Consider the following 14,680-nt stretch of genomic DNA (forward strand, 5'->3'; position numbering starts at 1 on the left):
AAAAAAAAAGAAAAAGCATTCAATTTAACAGAGAAGAAAATCTCAAGGATCCAAAAGCAAAAGCATTAAAGTATTTATCTGTGCCATGGCAGCAAAGAAAAGGCTGTAAAATACGTACAGTGTGAGGCACAGCCATGGGCTGGAGCCTGGTGTTGGGCTGGGATGGGTTCCATCGTTTCAAATAAGTGAATTAACGTGCTGTGCACATCAAAGTGAGGTGGTCTAAATGTGGAGAGTTAAATACACGCTGCAATACAGCTTGCATTCACCTCCACATCAAATCATGAGCCAATAATTCTTGATCTATGGCCTAGCATTCAATTTGCTCAGTTAATTTTGTAGCTTAAAAGGCTATTGAATACCTCAGGGAAAGGCAACTACACAGACAAATATAATCTCATCAGATCTTCTGCCCGTTGGCTGCATGTGAAGCATTAGCACAGCCAGTTCAGCTCTCTCTGCTATACAGCAAGCTCGGGGGGGGGGTTAGCCAACAAAATCACTGTTGTATGCAGTTCCTCCAGCCAAACTTGGAAACCTTTGCTCTTTGTACATGCCTACTCATCCTTTTGCTGAGCATCCTCCTTGCAGAGGAAGCCCCAGTACAATGTTGCAGAGACAGAACTACAAGGTCTGGCATCGCACATCACTGAGCTGAGATGGCCAGAAGCTGCTCAGGATGTGTAGGCTCAAGCATTCCCCTTGGATACCTGGCATGGAGGTGCCCATGATGTGTCAATGTGCCACCAGTAGCCTTGCCCAGGCAAATGGTGATGCAGGACCCAGCAGGGAGCCAGACACCCACGTCTTAGCACGTCTAAGTGCCATCCACCATCACCTGCACAGCAAGGAACTAACTCCAGCTTGCACAAGTCTTCTTTACCTAGCGGGCTATCATTCCCCTCCAGGAAATGCTAGGCATATTTCCCAACTAAGTAAACTTGAACCCTTCACACAAGGGAAAGGAAAAGAGGCAGCTCCCACTGGACTTGGGGTGAATTCTTGGCAGAGGTTGTATTTCTCATCGCCAGTGCAGCCACAACTAATGTTTCCTTTAGTGAGTTATCTTTACAGCCAGGAAGTGGATCTTTCCGTCTGGACAGTGTCAGCCTCTTGGCTGATATTGCCTAAATGTTAACAAATCCCTGCTGCTGCCTTTATTTCCCCTCCTCAGGGATACTTGGAATTTTTATTTTTCTTCATAACCTCTGAAGAATACATATTTCAGAGTCCCGTAATCTTCTCGAAGGACTAATCGGGAAAGAAAGTCTCAGCAGGTCTCAAGGTTATCTGTTTAGCCTAAAAAAAGGCATAATGCAGAACATGAAGCCAGAGGTTGCACAAGAGATTTGCAAGGCCTCAGGAGACGAAAGATTCATTTACCAAATGGATTTCACAGAGAAATCCCACAAGAGAAAACAGATATAGCCAGATATAAAACACATTTGCACAAACAACGCTAAGCTCCTGTTATAAATAGGTATTTACTCCATTTGAAGCGAGATGGGGGAAGGCTTATTGGCACGGCTAGGTGTTGTGGCTGAGCTGTTGTGAGAGAGTAAGAACCCCACTATCCTGCCAGCAGCTCAAGCATTGGCTTCACACTGCTTTATGTGCACAGAGGAACCATGGCTCCCGTTCTCTCCTAGTGTGGGCCCAGAGCCAGGAGGGCAGGGATGGAAGCACACATCCATCGTGCTCCTCCTGGCAGGGCTGGGGTGCAGGAGGGGAGTGCAGTGCCTTGGGGTGTGGAGGAGAAGCAGCTGTGCCTGCAAGCTGCAAGTGATCACACTAATTAGGGATGTGTGAACTGCCTTTACTGTCAGCCAGACTCAGCTCCCTCAGAGCAAGGGACTGAGTATTTACACCCACAGCAGCTATTTTCTTCCCCACCCTGGAGGACCTGAGGTGCTAAATCAGGAGGTCACACAAAGGCAGAGGAGCCAAACTTTCCTTAAAGGAGAGAAAAACTCACATCAGGTTCTACCCTTTGCCATGAGCATCTGTGAGAAGTTTTCATCTCCCCCACATTAGCTGTCATTTAGCTAATGATTCTCATCAGTGTCCTCTCAGTTCTTCCATCCCTGCTGCCTCCTCAGTATTGAGGAACACCAATGGAAGAAGACAGCCTCAGTTCTGCTATACCAAGCAGAGAGCATGGCTTTCCAAAGGAAAGTTAACAGAACTCTGACGTATCCTCAGGGCACGAGGCACCCTTACAGAAGGGAAGTTTCCCTTTCTTTTCCCTACCCAGAGGCTAGGGAGCTCAACTGAGAGATGGTCCCATAAACGCATGCATGGACCAGGTGGAACTTTTCATGTGGTTCTTCATAGGACTCACTCCCATGGGATCTTCAGTGTCGCTTTCACACTTGAGGCAAAGGAACATCCATTGGGCAAATGAATAAATCACAAAAATGCCTTTTTCTCTGTGCCACGGGTGTGTTTTCAAGCCTCTGGATGAGAAGGGAGCATCACTCAGCCCAACCATCAGTCTCCTTTGGTTTTAGTCCAACTGTCCCAAACAAAAACATTTCGGAATTGGCAAGAAACATCCATTGTCAGATCAAATTTGTAAAAAGTTTAATCATAGTCCAAGTCATTTTATTTCCCAGAGAAAAATGACTCAGTAGGATCAAAATATCTATTTTTAAGTTAAGATCATCTTCACCACAAAAAATATTCCATTCCAAACAGGACCTAAGAGGGCAGGTAGTTGCTACGCAACTCCTGACAGAGGATGGCAAGTCAGAAGGGCACTTTCACAGAATTAAGACCTTTATAAGAAGTCAGAACATTCCCATAAAGTATTATTTTCATTGTCTCAAGTTCTATTTAATAATTACATAAAGCTGGCAAATAAATGCAAATAACAAAGGGAGGATGTTTCTTGAAGCAGATGAACCAGGATGTTTAACTAGGGAAATTCTGTCTTCATGGAGAAATATCTTTATTTTCACAAGATAAGAACTGCACTTTTCTAAATGAAAAAATACAGAACAGCCAAGATAACTGGCTTGCCAAATTGGAGCACTTCACAGACCCATCCCAACACAGGGCAGTCAGCACCACTCACTCCATCAGCCCATGCAGCCCAGAGCTCATGGATGCATAACCCTAAAATCACATCCCTATTGCATTCACACTGCTGAAAACACTCTGGCTCGTTTCAGAGTGGGAGCTGACAGCTCAGCCAGACTTCAACACTGAGGAACATAAAATACCCAGGCACCATTCAATAGAAACAAAACTCTTGTCCATATTGTGCTTTTATATGCTAATGGGATTGCTTAGTGAAATATAGCTGCTGTCTGCCCTGTAGGGAGGATCCCTGTCAGTGGTAGGGCAATGCTTCTGCTTGCATAGAGCACCGCAAGCTTTCTGCATATACCATAAGTCATGCCTACCCAGATGGAGGAGTTTGCATTGCCTGAGCCTGCTGGCAGCTTCCCAGCTCCACGGGACTCTGCTCTGCAGAGCCTTCAAGCAAAGTTCCAGCAGAGCACCGCATCCCATGCCTTCACCTAACCAGCCCTCAGGGAGCACATCAAGACTAACAGACAGCTAATGGCAGAAACCAGAGGTAACTCAGTGGGATTTGGGAAAGATAAGAGAAATGTGTGTTTAAAATTACAAACACCATCAAAGAAAACCATACAAGATAGTGAGATGGCAGTGAGCAACAGCTGAAAAATCAGCCACTAACACACAAAGGTTTCCCCAGATTTACTCCAACCATGTGGACGACACCCACGGGCTCATCCTGGGCCACTCTGCACAAGAACCGATGGGAACACACTGGGCAAGGGAACATGACCCCTGAAGATCTGCAGCAATTGGGAAACTCATCCTTCCCCAGACACTGTTCACAACCTCACTACCCACGTAGGACACAGCTTTTCAGTGCAAAATTCTTTCAGTTCAAGGTCAAAACTCATTCCTGGGCATTTCTGTGCTATCTCTATGCCAAATTCAAGTTCTTAACTTTAATTGCCTTTCTTATTTCCTTCCATGAATCACAGATATCTATTCTCTGCCATTTCAACAGGCAGGCACAACATGGCATTGTAGACATGACAGTTACTAGAAGGAATTCAGACTGATCTGGGGACAGGCTGACCCAGATTATTCATATCCTGAAGCAACATAACCCCCCCCAAAGGAAACGCTGTCGGGGAAAGAGAAAATAGTGCTAGTTGCAGCATTTTAGCTTTCCAAGAAGCATAGCTGCATTGATCCTAATGAATAAATCAGCTACAAATAGGCAGTGAAAAAAAAATGTTAATGTGATGCAAAATGGCTCCAAGCACACAGGGACTTTTGGTATCGGCACTTCATAAGACACTGATTGTGCCACCTCTGCAGGTAGCATGCAGATGCTTTCAGACAGGTAAGAGAAGATCACTCATGTGATGAAGAGATGCCTAAGCCATCACTCAAACACAGCTATTGCTGGGAAAGGAAAGGTTTGCTGGTTCCTAATCAGTCTCCACAACACACTAATGCATTGTTCCTATTAATCCATCGTGATGCAGCAAGTGAAAGGCCCAGCCAGGTCCCACCACAAACTGTTCTCTGGCTCCGAATAATGGGAGCTGAGTGCCAACTTCCTTCTCCAAAATGAAGCAAGGAGAGACAAAAAGGTCCCAGTGTAGGCACCCTAGCACCATCTGCACTGTCTGGCCAGCTGCATGGCCTCATGCCCTCCCCACCACTGCAGACGTGTGCTCACACTCCCCAAAGTGTTTTCCTTACCCACCTGACACCAGCCTCTGAACAACGGTTGAATGTGACTGATGTTTTGGGCCATACAGCAGACGCATCCTCTGCTCCGAAGAATTTGCCATGAACAAGCATTAAGTCCAAAAATGCACATTTTTGCCCTCTCCTATCTTGTAAAAAAACTGGACTTGATTTTTTTCTTTTGTCCAGTGTTTCCCAGCAGAATCAGCAGTTCCAGGTCAGTTCAGCAGCACCAGCTCCAGCCTGCTGTCCGCAGGAGAAACTTCACGTTAGAAGCAAAGAGACTGGAGAGAACATGAGAGTGCTTCATTGCAAAATACAAAAGCCACCCCACAAACCTGGGCATCGGTATCAGTACTAGCAACAACAAAGCAAGCCATCGCATACAACTCTGGCAGGTAACCTTACTTCTAAGTTTGAAATAATTTGCTCGAGGATGGAAAACAGGAACCACAAACAACAGAAAAGGCTGTGGGGGAAGGCTGCAATAGTCTTATTTCTGTTCAGCAAACCAAGCCATCCACATACTGTTATTCCCACAGACTTCAGGATGTCAGCACAGAGAAGCTGGATGGCTTTTTTCCCTGCAAGGTTCTCAGAGGAGAAAGAGAGGAAAGCAAGAGGACACAGCCCAGCCTCTAATGCAGCTCTGCTGGCTGCTCCCAGATGGGTTCCCAAACCTCCCAGCAGGATGCTGTTGTGCATTATCAGCAAGGCACAACTTTCCACGTACATTAATGAGAAACACTGCTGCGCTACCAATTTGTCTGGCTTGGTCTTGGCAGTGTTTCTAGGTTGGAAATCCCATAGTTCACATAACTGGTCTATTCACCCCGCTGCTTAATCTGTCTTCACTTGAGGAGATGAACTCCATATATAAACATGCAGTGCTATATGTAAACAGCCCCCAGGCCCACGGACAGCAAGAATTAAGCTTCGCTTTGCATATATGTGTGTACATGTATGTGTGTGTGCTTGGGAAAGAGGCTGCTATTTGTTCATTTATTACAGTACTCTGAATTGTAAAATGGAAAGTATCTGAACCCCAGGCTGGGCTCCAACCTCAGAGATAAACCCTGAGCAGAGAGGGGCTGCCAGGGGCAGACTCGCAGGCGGCAGGATCCTGCACTGCTTGTTGTGGTTGGCAGGTCGGCAGACATTTCATTCTAAAACAAGATTATGGGGAAAAAACAAACAAACAAAAAAACCCAATCCCACCCTAATAAGCCCAGAGATTCATCCTGAGTTCTGGAGCAAAAGATTAAGAGAGGAACACGGACTGTGGGAAACACAGCTCCTCAGTCCTGAGCCCCTCCGGAGGGCACAGCCCCTTACACACAGCTCAAGCTGTTTCCCATAAAGAAATGACAACAGGGAAGATCATGTTTTCCTGCTCTGTATTTACAGAATTTGCCAATTTAAATGAAAACAAATCCCCTCGGTTCCTTGAGGTCTTTTTCATGCTTTTTGTTGGTGGTTCAATTATTAGCACTAGCTTCCCTCAGAAGTGTCAGAAACTATCAATAAAGGGGAAAAAAACCCTAAAAGCTAAAAGTGGGAGGGAGGAAAATCCCACGTGCATCAGGGATCAGAATTCATCTAGGTCACCAGAAACACAACCGGCTGCAAAACCCTGCTGGTCGTCGGCCGAGGGAGGCAACTCTGGCTGTGCAGTGTGCAGAGCACTTACATCTCTTCTTTCCCCACCACGAAGACTGAGGGAGGAAACAAAAGGGATGAGAAACTCCAAATTTGGCAATTCTAAATACTTCATATTTCAGAGGGGGAGTTATTGCAGGCTGCACACGGAGATGGGGCAGGAGTTTGTCAGCAACTCAAGGGACACTTCTGCCACGGTTCAGGGACTGAGGGAAGCAGCATTTTTTCCTTCAGAATTTCAGTTTCCTTAATGAAGCTTACTGTGTCAGGCTTGAAAGAGATTCATTTTTACACTATTCTGCAGACAGAAGTCTATGAAAGAGCTCCAGATAGGACCAGCTCACTGTCCCAGCAGCAATACATGTAACATCATGCCAAACCCTTGCTCTAGGAGCAAAAAAGTCCTCCAACAACATTATAAACCACTGCTTAATGGCCCAGTAGGCAGAGAACTTCAGAAACTGCATGTGTCCGTCCCCTTTTACACAGCACAAAACAACATTCTAGACATTGGACACACACTGGACCAACATTCATTTGCTCCTTTTACAGTTGCTGTGACACAAACCTCAGTGCAAATCATGAAGACTAAGTGCCCTAATACACAAAGTGTGGCCCTGCTGTGTTCTCTGGGCTTATTAACCCACCCAGCACCTGAATACTACCAGCAAGGAAGGCTCTTCTGCAGCAGGATGCTTGTCAGGAGCAAAGGGTACAAGAACTGCTAAAATCAATCACAACCAACTTGTTCCTGAGTGCCTCCAAACAGCCTTCCAAGAGCTCTGGTGGAGCAAAGGGGACCTGGAGGCAACAGAAGAAACAAAACGGTCACAAGCAGCTTCCTGCCTGCCTCCCCTGTCCCTTCCCAAGACAAAGGCTGCACCCCAATTGCACGCACGCATTGCTTAACCCATGCTTACTAAGATCTAAGCATCAGCAGTAGGAGCCAAGTGCATGCTGGAGAAGTTGAAAAGCAAGTAGCTGGGCCCAGGGGCCACAGTCTAACACAAAATCCTGCTAGGAAGCCGGAGAAGCTGGCTTTGCTCCGGGAAGCCTGGCTGGAAATGAGACCTTTCCACAACTTGCAGTACAGCCAAGCCCCAAGCAGCACCCAGGGAAAGCAGGCGGAGGCAGCTTGGGCTTTCTATTGAACCCAAATAATTTGTTTCAAAATAACCAGCCCAGTCAGAGGGGGAAAAAGTGCAGCTTCTGTTCTAAGGATTCCACAGCATGTTTTAGTGCTTTGCAAAGAAGAATCTAGAAGCAAATAACCAGTTTGCTGGCTCACGTGCTCCCAGGAAGATCTGTAACAGTCCACTGAGGCCCGTCTGTAGGCTACCAAGCATCATTCAGCACAGATACATTACTTCAATTCTGATACATACTTCATAATTCAGATACATACTTCAATGCAACATGCCATATCTAGAGCATAAGGAGTGAGTTGTCCAATCTGCCCAGCCCCATCCATCACAGAAAATTGTGAAGCCCCCCCTGCACAAGGCAGTTTCTACCAGAGCAGAAAGCGTTAGCTGCTTCAGCAGCACAGTCCAACTGCAAATGCAGGAGAAATTACATAGGAGTTTTTCCTCCAAGAACTCAAAAAAAAACAAAACCCCAAAACCATTTACATTTTTTCCAGATTACCAGGACCCCACTACTATAAGAAAAGAGGCTGGGGTTTTAAGTACCCTCTTGCAATTGTTATCCAACTGCTATATATGCTGGCTACACACGTTCCCAGCACAAGCTCTAATGGATAACTGTCCTACCAAAGCCCTGCAGTTCAGTGGCAGATTCTGTTTTCCTACCTTGGAAGCTGCTGTACTTCCCTCTCTTTGCCTCACTTCTCAGGGACATTGTGCCATACATGTCCCAGTACCTGGCTCTGTTGCTCACCACCAGAGCAGTGCTTCCCATCTCAGGAGCCTCCTGCTCTCACAGCTGTATGCCCAGGAGGAGCTCAGCCCTGGCTGTCACCCCACTGCTCCCGTGTCCCAGACTCCCTCTGGAAACATAACACTCAGAGTAAAACCAGGATCAGATCCCCAAAGGAAGGCAGCACACCTGCCCACCATATGGGCACAGAGGGATTAATTACAGCTGCACCAGGGGACAGAGTATTCATAACCCGAGCCAGGGCACTGATGAGTGGATTTCTACACCGAGGGGATCATCAATGATACAAAGGGATAGGCAGTTAGTGTAGCTTGACCCACCCATGGGGCTATAACTCTCCATCTCATTAACTCCTTTCTGAGGCCTGCTGTCAGCTAATTCAGAGCAGCCTCAGCAATGAAGGTTTCCAATTTACAGTGGTTTTCTTCCCAAGGCCACAAGGAGCCAAACTTCCACTGTGTCCTCCATCACTGTGTGAGGGATCAGCCAGGAGACAGTGGTGCCCCTTGGGGAAGGGCAGAGACATTTTGCATGCACAGCCTTGTCAGTACCTAAGGAGATACAGCTGAGGTTACCCAAGTCTAACTGGAGCAGTCTAAAAGTACGAAATGCTAATTCAACTTCCCAGTGCAAATATACATCCACCACAGAGAAGAGGTTTGCATTAACCATTAGGGAGTTTCAGATATAAAGAGAATTCCCTGCAGCCTTTCCATCAGGTCATTAAGAAACTTCTTATTCTTACTACTGAACAACTGAGATGCTGTTTCTGCATTGGATGTCCTATGATATTTTTTTTTTTAATGTATTTATTTTTAATACAAAGTGACTTTCCAGATGTACTTAGAGACATTCCTCAAAAACCTCCCTGTCTCGGGAGATCTGGATCCAATCCCAGCTCCCACACCAATTCCTCTGACCTGGAACAGTTCTCCTTGATCAGCAAGTTCTTTACAAGTCTCAGTGGTGCTGCAAAGGTTAATTATCTAAGGCCATACGTGTTAGGAAAGAAGGGTATGATCTACATGTCCACCAGATGGTTTAGACATCAGCTTTTCAGGACACCCTAAGATCTTATTATTATGTCAGTGAAAAATATTCTGAAAAAATATGTTTAAAAAAAAAACAACCTTAATTGAGATACTTACTTAAAGACTGACCCATTTTTCTCTAATTCACGTGGATATGCTTATCAGTCAGATAAGCAGCAATGCAAGGAACCTAAAATGAAAATTAACAGACATGTAGTGAATAAGGCAGACATCAAAAAACTTTGTCTGTGAGTGTTCCAGAGACACTGAGCTTATCTGCCTTTTATCCTTGTTCATGAGCAAAGGTCCTGGTGTTGCTTCTTTGCTGCAAAGCCTCTGCTCAGAGGTGGGAGTATTGCCATGGATTTCAGGGGGTCAAGAAAGTCCTCCAGATGGGAAACTCTTTGCTACTCATGTCACATACTTGGATGAATGGATATCCTGCAGCAATAAGTCTGGACAGACCCGTTCTGCTTCAAATGGGTAAGAGAGCTATACACCCCCAGAAATCAGAGTAATTTACATCTAGGTTGCTTGGATGCCCTGCGACTTCAGTATTACAGCCCCCTTAGGAGCAGGGCTTCAAAATAAGTAATGGCTTTGCTTTCCTGCATGAACAGGGCCTGCAGAGCAAACCACAGCGACAGACTGCTATCCGGGACAGTCAGACTGTACTGTGCTGATTCCAGTAACGAGAATCACAGATGTCACAGCTAAAATCTAATCAGTCCACCAAAATAAGGAGAAAAAAAATGTCTGTTTCTCTGGACTAACCTCACCATTTCATGTAGGAAATGCAAGGCAGGAGATGCACGCACCCAATATTCATGTCTTTTCTCCTATCTTACAAAACCTACACAATTTGGATGGAAGCTTAGACTACTTGAGTTCAGTAATCCGTGGTTTGCAATCCCTGAGAACATCTCCAGCAGTGGTGCAGTTTGGTGAGCATGTGCGATCACAAACGTGGTCTCGTCCTTAGCCTTGCTCTACAGCAGCTGCCAGCATCTACCTCCAGGCCAAGTATTGCTAGGGAGTGCTCCGCTTCCCTCTCCCTCTGCCCAGCTCACCACCAACAAGACTTTTTGTCCTGTTTTGTTTCCTACCACCCTGTCAGTTCTGTGCTTGCTTCCTATGTGGGATGGAGGCAGGAGCCCAGGCCAGCACATCGCAGCAATGCATAATTAATTGCAACTACTCTAACAGAGGCTACAACTGGGGCTGTTCAGCCAGACACATGCACTCTGGAAATAATGGTTCCAAATCACTACTCTGATTTAGCGAGCTGTCAAGGTCCTGGCTGTTCTTTAGTACATTAAAGCTGAGAGCATAGCATGGTTTTTAAATCAGTCTATGATGCATGCTATGGGTTAGTACAGCATGTAATACTTTATCTAGAGCAACACAACCCAAAAGAGCTTTTCAGTTTACAAGTGTAAGCTACTATTGCCTGAAGAGGAGAATTAAATCCATTAGAGCTGACTCAGAGCAGGTCCTTATGCAGAATGCCAGCCACCCACTGGCAAAGACATGATCTCTACACGTTCAGGGTACGTAGGTAGGAGTGCGGCTGACTGTGGCGGATCCAGCACACTCCCTTGCTACTACACAGAAACAACTTCATTAAAACTGTACAGAAAGCAAAATATCAGAAGCATTGCAGTAATTTAGCACTCGAACCCCATTTATTTTCAAGGTGGATTTAGTACCCTAAGGCACATTAGAGCACAACTGTATAATCAATGAATATACAGATGTTATAATTAAGAAATATACAAGAGAGTTTGGCTAAGCAGGTTATTACACCAAAAAAGAATAGAAAGAGGGTTTACCCTTGTCCTGGGCTCGCTAGAAAATGCCAAAAGGAAGGATCTCCAGAAAGAGATCCTTCCCCTCTGGTAGTCAGCTCTTAAATGGGGTCTAGGAGAGGTGGAGCCAAGCTCCACCCCTTCCAGCAGCACAGGTAAATTGCCTTCACCTGTGCTCCTAGGGCTCACCTCAGGCAATCAATCAGTGGTTCAGGCTGTGATTCAGCAGTTCCTATACAGCAACATCCCTGTTCCTCTTGACATCTAACCACCAGTTAAAGAAATAAAGAGCTGTATCTTAGTCTAAAGCAGACTTTACATATCAGGAGCTCCAAGGTCACTGAATGATCCAAAAGAATACATTCCTTTGAAAAAGTCTTGGCTGTCTTCAGAGTTTTGGATTAAAACCTCATTCCAATTATATCACCACCAAGACAGACCAGTGCTTTTATCTGCAGCCAACATCCGTATCAATAGACATGCTACTTGTAGAATTAAGCCAAGGCTAGTTAGCAACTTCGTTGTGCTCTTCATCTCGTACAATTTCAAAGTAACCTACAAAAAGCTGCGAAGAGCTACCAGAATTAGCATTCTATGGAAAAAAAATAAGTTGCAAGAGCTGTATTACTTGCCCAAATTCGCATACTGAATAACCATAAGACTGTAAACTATAAAAAATGGCCAAGTAAAAATGGCATGAATGCTTTTTATTTTATGAGTGCTAGACAATCTCACCAGCAAGCCCTTAAGATTAATTAGCTACAGATGTAACAATTTATAAGATAAGTATCTCCAAGTGGCTAAGTGACATCACATGTGTGATCTGCAAGAAAGAAACTGAGAAAAAAAACAATTCTTATGTCCTTCGGAGAATTGGTTTGGTAAATACGAAAGTACAAAGGCCTTGCTGACTGATGACCAAGCTGCACAAACTCATGGTCACACAGATTCACTTTCAGAATCAGTTTCTCAAGGACTGACATTGTAGTAGGGAGAGAGGCTTGTTTGAGTGGGGGGAACAGTATAGGTTTGAGTGTGGGTGAGCAGTTCCCCTGTGTGTATGCTTTGCAGAGGGAATTTGCTTTTCTAAGTCTTTAAGGATAGGACTCGGAAGCAGCACATCAGTGAAGAAAGCATCCTGATTTCAGGCACAGGTGAGGAGCTGGGGCTGCTGCTTCCCCAATGAGGAAGCATTGGGAAGGACAGCTCTAACAAGGTTAGGAGTTCCTAAGAAAGTGATAGCAAGGAGCTGGAGCTTTCACTTCATTTTGCACCACTGCTATTCCCAGAAACGGTGATAACATCATGCATTAAACAACTAGTGTCTTCTGACTCCACATTCCCAAGTATCAGGTAAGTATCACCACGGGCTGAAGCAGGCAGCTGATAAAACATCATTTGGTAAGCAGGGCGCTACCTGAGAATGGAGCAAAGGTCTATTGTGGGCCCCAGGAATCTGAGGGTTTTTCGGGAAAAGACAGGTCTCAGTGAGGTGGGGCAGCAGCACTCAGCACAGCCCGTTGGCTGCCCATCTGGAGACCTCCATTTCTATCCACTCAGGTCAGAGGCAAAATGAGTTCAGCAGCCTCATTCCTCCCAAACACAGCCAGTACAACATGACACAATTCAGTATGACGGATCGCTCTCCTGGGCCAAAGCCCAGAGCTGAGAGCAGACAGAGTGCAGGTGATGATCACAACGTCCTTGAGCAGCCCACGGCCGGGGCAGAACGCTGTGTGAACGTGGGGAGCCCAGCATGGGTGACACCAGGACAGAAGGGAGGAAGGACACGCAGGCACAGTGTCTTCCTACACCAGGCATCCTGGCCATCAACCGTCCCTGGGAAACTAAATCCAGCCTGCAGCTATTGCTGCAAGTGGGGAACACTGTGGAGCCTCTGAGCACATTGTATGAGATTCCAGATCAAGTTGTCCTTAAATTTGCAGAACGAGTACAGAAAGGACCCTTTGTCCTCTCATCTCTCCAGGAAACTTTGCATGTGTTTTGCTGTTGTTTTTCTTTTAAATACTATGCACCACCAAACAGTTTTGCTTCCAGGCAGCTTTTTCTTTCTGAAAGAAAATGCACAATTTGAGATTTCTGTAAGACCAGGTCTCCTGAAGGCTTCGAGGATGCTCAGGACAGAGGGTCTGGGACTTCAAAAATGAAGCTGCATCCCTCCAAATCACCTCCAAGGTGATTTTTCATCAGCTGCGTGGCTGTGCTGGGAAGTTTGGGGGACTCACCATGAGGAGCTACAGGAAACACAGCAGAAGACACAGATATGCAGAGAAGGTAACTTGAAACTCAACAGCTGGAAGCACTGCACTTTTTGTGCCAAATGGTGGGGAAAAAAAAGCAGAAACAAACAGGAAAACCAGTAAAAGGCTCAGCAAGTAGTTCCATTTACCATTTTTCATATAATGAATATTACTGAAAAACAAAAAAGAATACCAAACTTGTGACCTGTTGTGTCTGAGTCTCATGAACGTGTCTGGATTGCTCACAGCTCAAAGTGAGCCTCATCTCATGCTCAAACCCATTATTGTTGGATTATTCTGGGACAGCCACTTGCCAACACTACCGTCCTCCAATGACGGAGACAAAGAAAGCAGCTCTGGAAGATAAAGCTGAGGCCATCAGAGCACGTTCCTAAAGATACACAGGTGATGGAATGTGCCACTTCACCTCACATAGTCCTTGTCCTTCTGGGGTCACTCCCTAGGGCTCAAGACAAGTCCTGGATATAACTGGTGGATAAAGTCTCCCAGCAGGCTGTACAGCAGCTGTTATGCACGTTGGGAAATCGGGGCACGATGCTCAGCTGAGTGCCCAGCTCCACACTGAATTACTGGAGAACCCATCATCCAGGCTGGACAAGGGGCTGTGATGTCCTGCAGGGCAGCACCCCATTTCCACAATCCTCCAGTCTGGGAATTTGCACCTTCAGCAGGCTCAAGAGTGATGCAAGAGACATCAGTTGAGTAGCATCAGAAAATAATGCCATCACTCCTCTTTCCTGAGTAATGGCAGGGAATGACAGAAAAGAGCTGATTATTTAAAATATCATTTGTTCTGCAGCACTATTGCTAAAGCATCTGGAGCAGACACTGTTCTATTAATGGATGAGGTCTTTCTGAACGCCGCAACCATTCCCCCCTTCCCCCCCCCCAAAAAAGGAAGAAATGGAGACAAAAGCAAAAGGAATAGAATGGAGGAGGGCTCAAAGGAAGCATCCATTTCAGATCAGAGCAGAAAGCTGTCTGTGAGTAGGACAAAAAGCAGATATGAGAAGTCATCAAAGCCTATTCATGAGCATGACCGTCCCTCCTCAGGTCTCTTCCTCAGTCTGCCTCCAGCCATCCCTGGGGAATGCAAGAACACATCCCAGCCTGCACAGCAATTGCACTAGGGCTCTAAGGTTATTTTTATGATAGAGTCATTACAGCTCTTGTGACTCACTGACTTCTAATGATGGAAGTATGTTGTTTGATCTGTGCAGACCCAAGCATCCAAAGAAGAAAAAAATAGGGACCCTGG

At 45.7% G+C, this 14,680-nt stretch overlaps 1 protein-coding gene across 1 annotated transcript in view; it reads right to left on the minus strand.

Annotated features, from left to right (window-relative positions):
- Positions 1 to 11,214, minus strand: part of NEURL1B (neuralized E3 ubiquitin protein ligase 1B) — a 96,703-nt gene extending 85,489 nt beyond the window's left edge. The window contains exons 1-2 of the mRNA XM_010718955.3: positions 11,165 to 11,214; positions 9,450 to 9,522 (exon numbers count right to left, since the gene is read on the minus strand). Coding sequence (XP_010717257.1) covers positions 9,450 to 9,465 — 16 coding nt within the window. The 5' untranslated portion in view covers positions 9,466 to 9,522; positions 11,165 to 11,214. The remainder of the gene's footprint in view (positions 1 to 9,449; positions 9,523 to 11,164) is intronic.
- Positions 11,215 to 14,680: the final 3,466 nt, after the last annotated feature.

The sequence above is a fragment of the Meleagris gallopavo genome, chromosome 15 (assembly GCF_000146605.3).
Source record: "Meleagris gallopavo isolate NT-WF06-2002-E0010 breed Aviagen turkey brand Nicholas breeding stock chromosome 15, Turkey_5.1, whole genome shotgun sequence".
Classification (NCBI taxonomy): domain Eukaryota; kingdom Metazoa; phylum Chordata; class Aves; order Galliformes; family Phasianidae; genus Meleagris; species Meleagris gallopavo.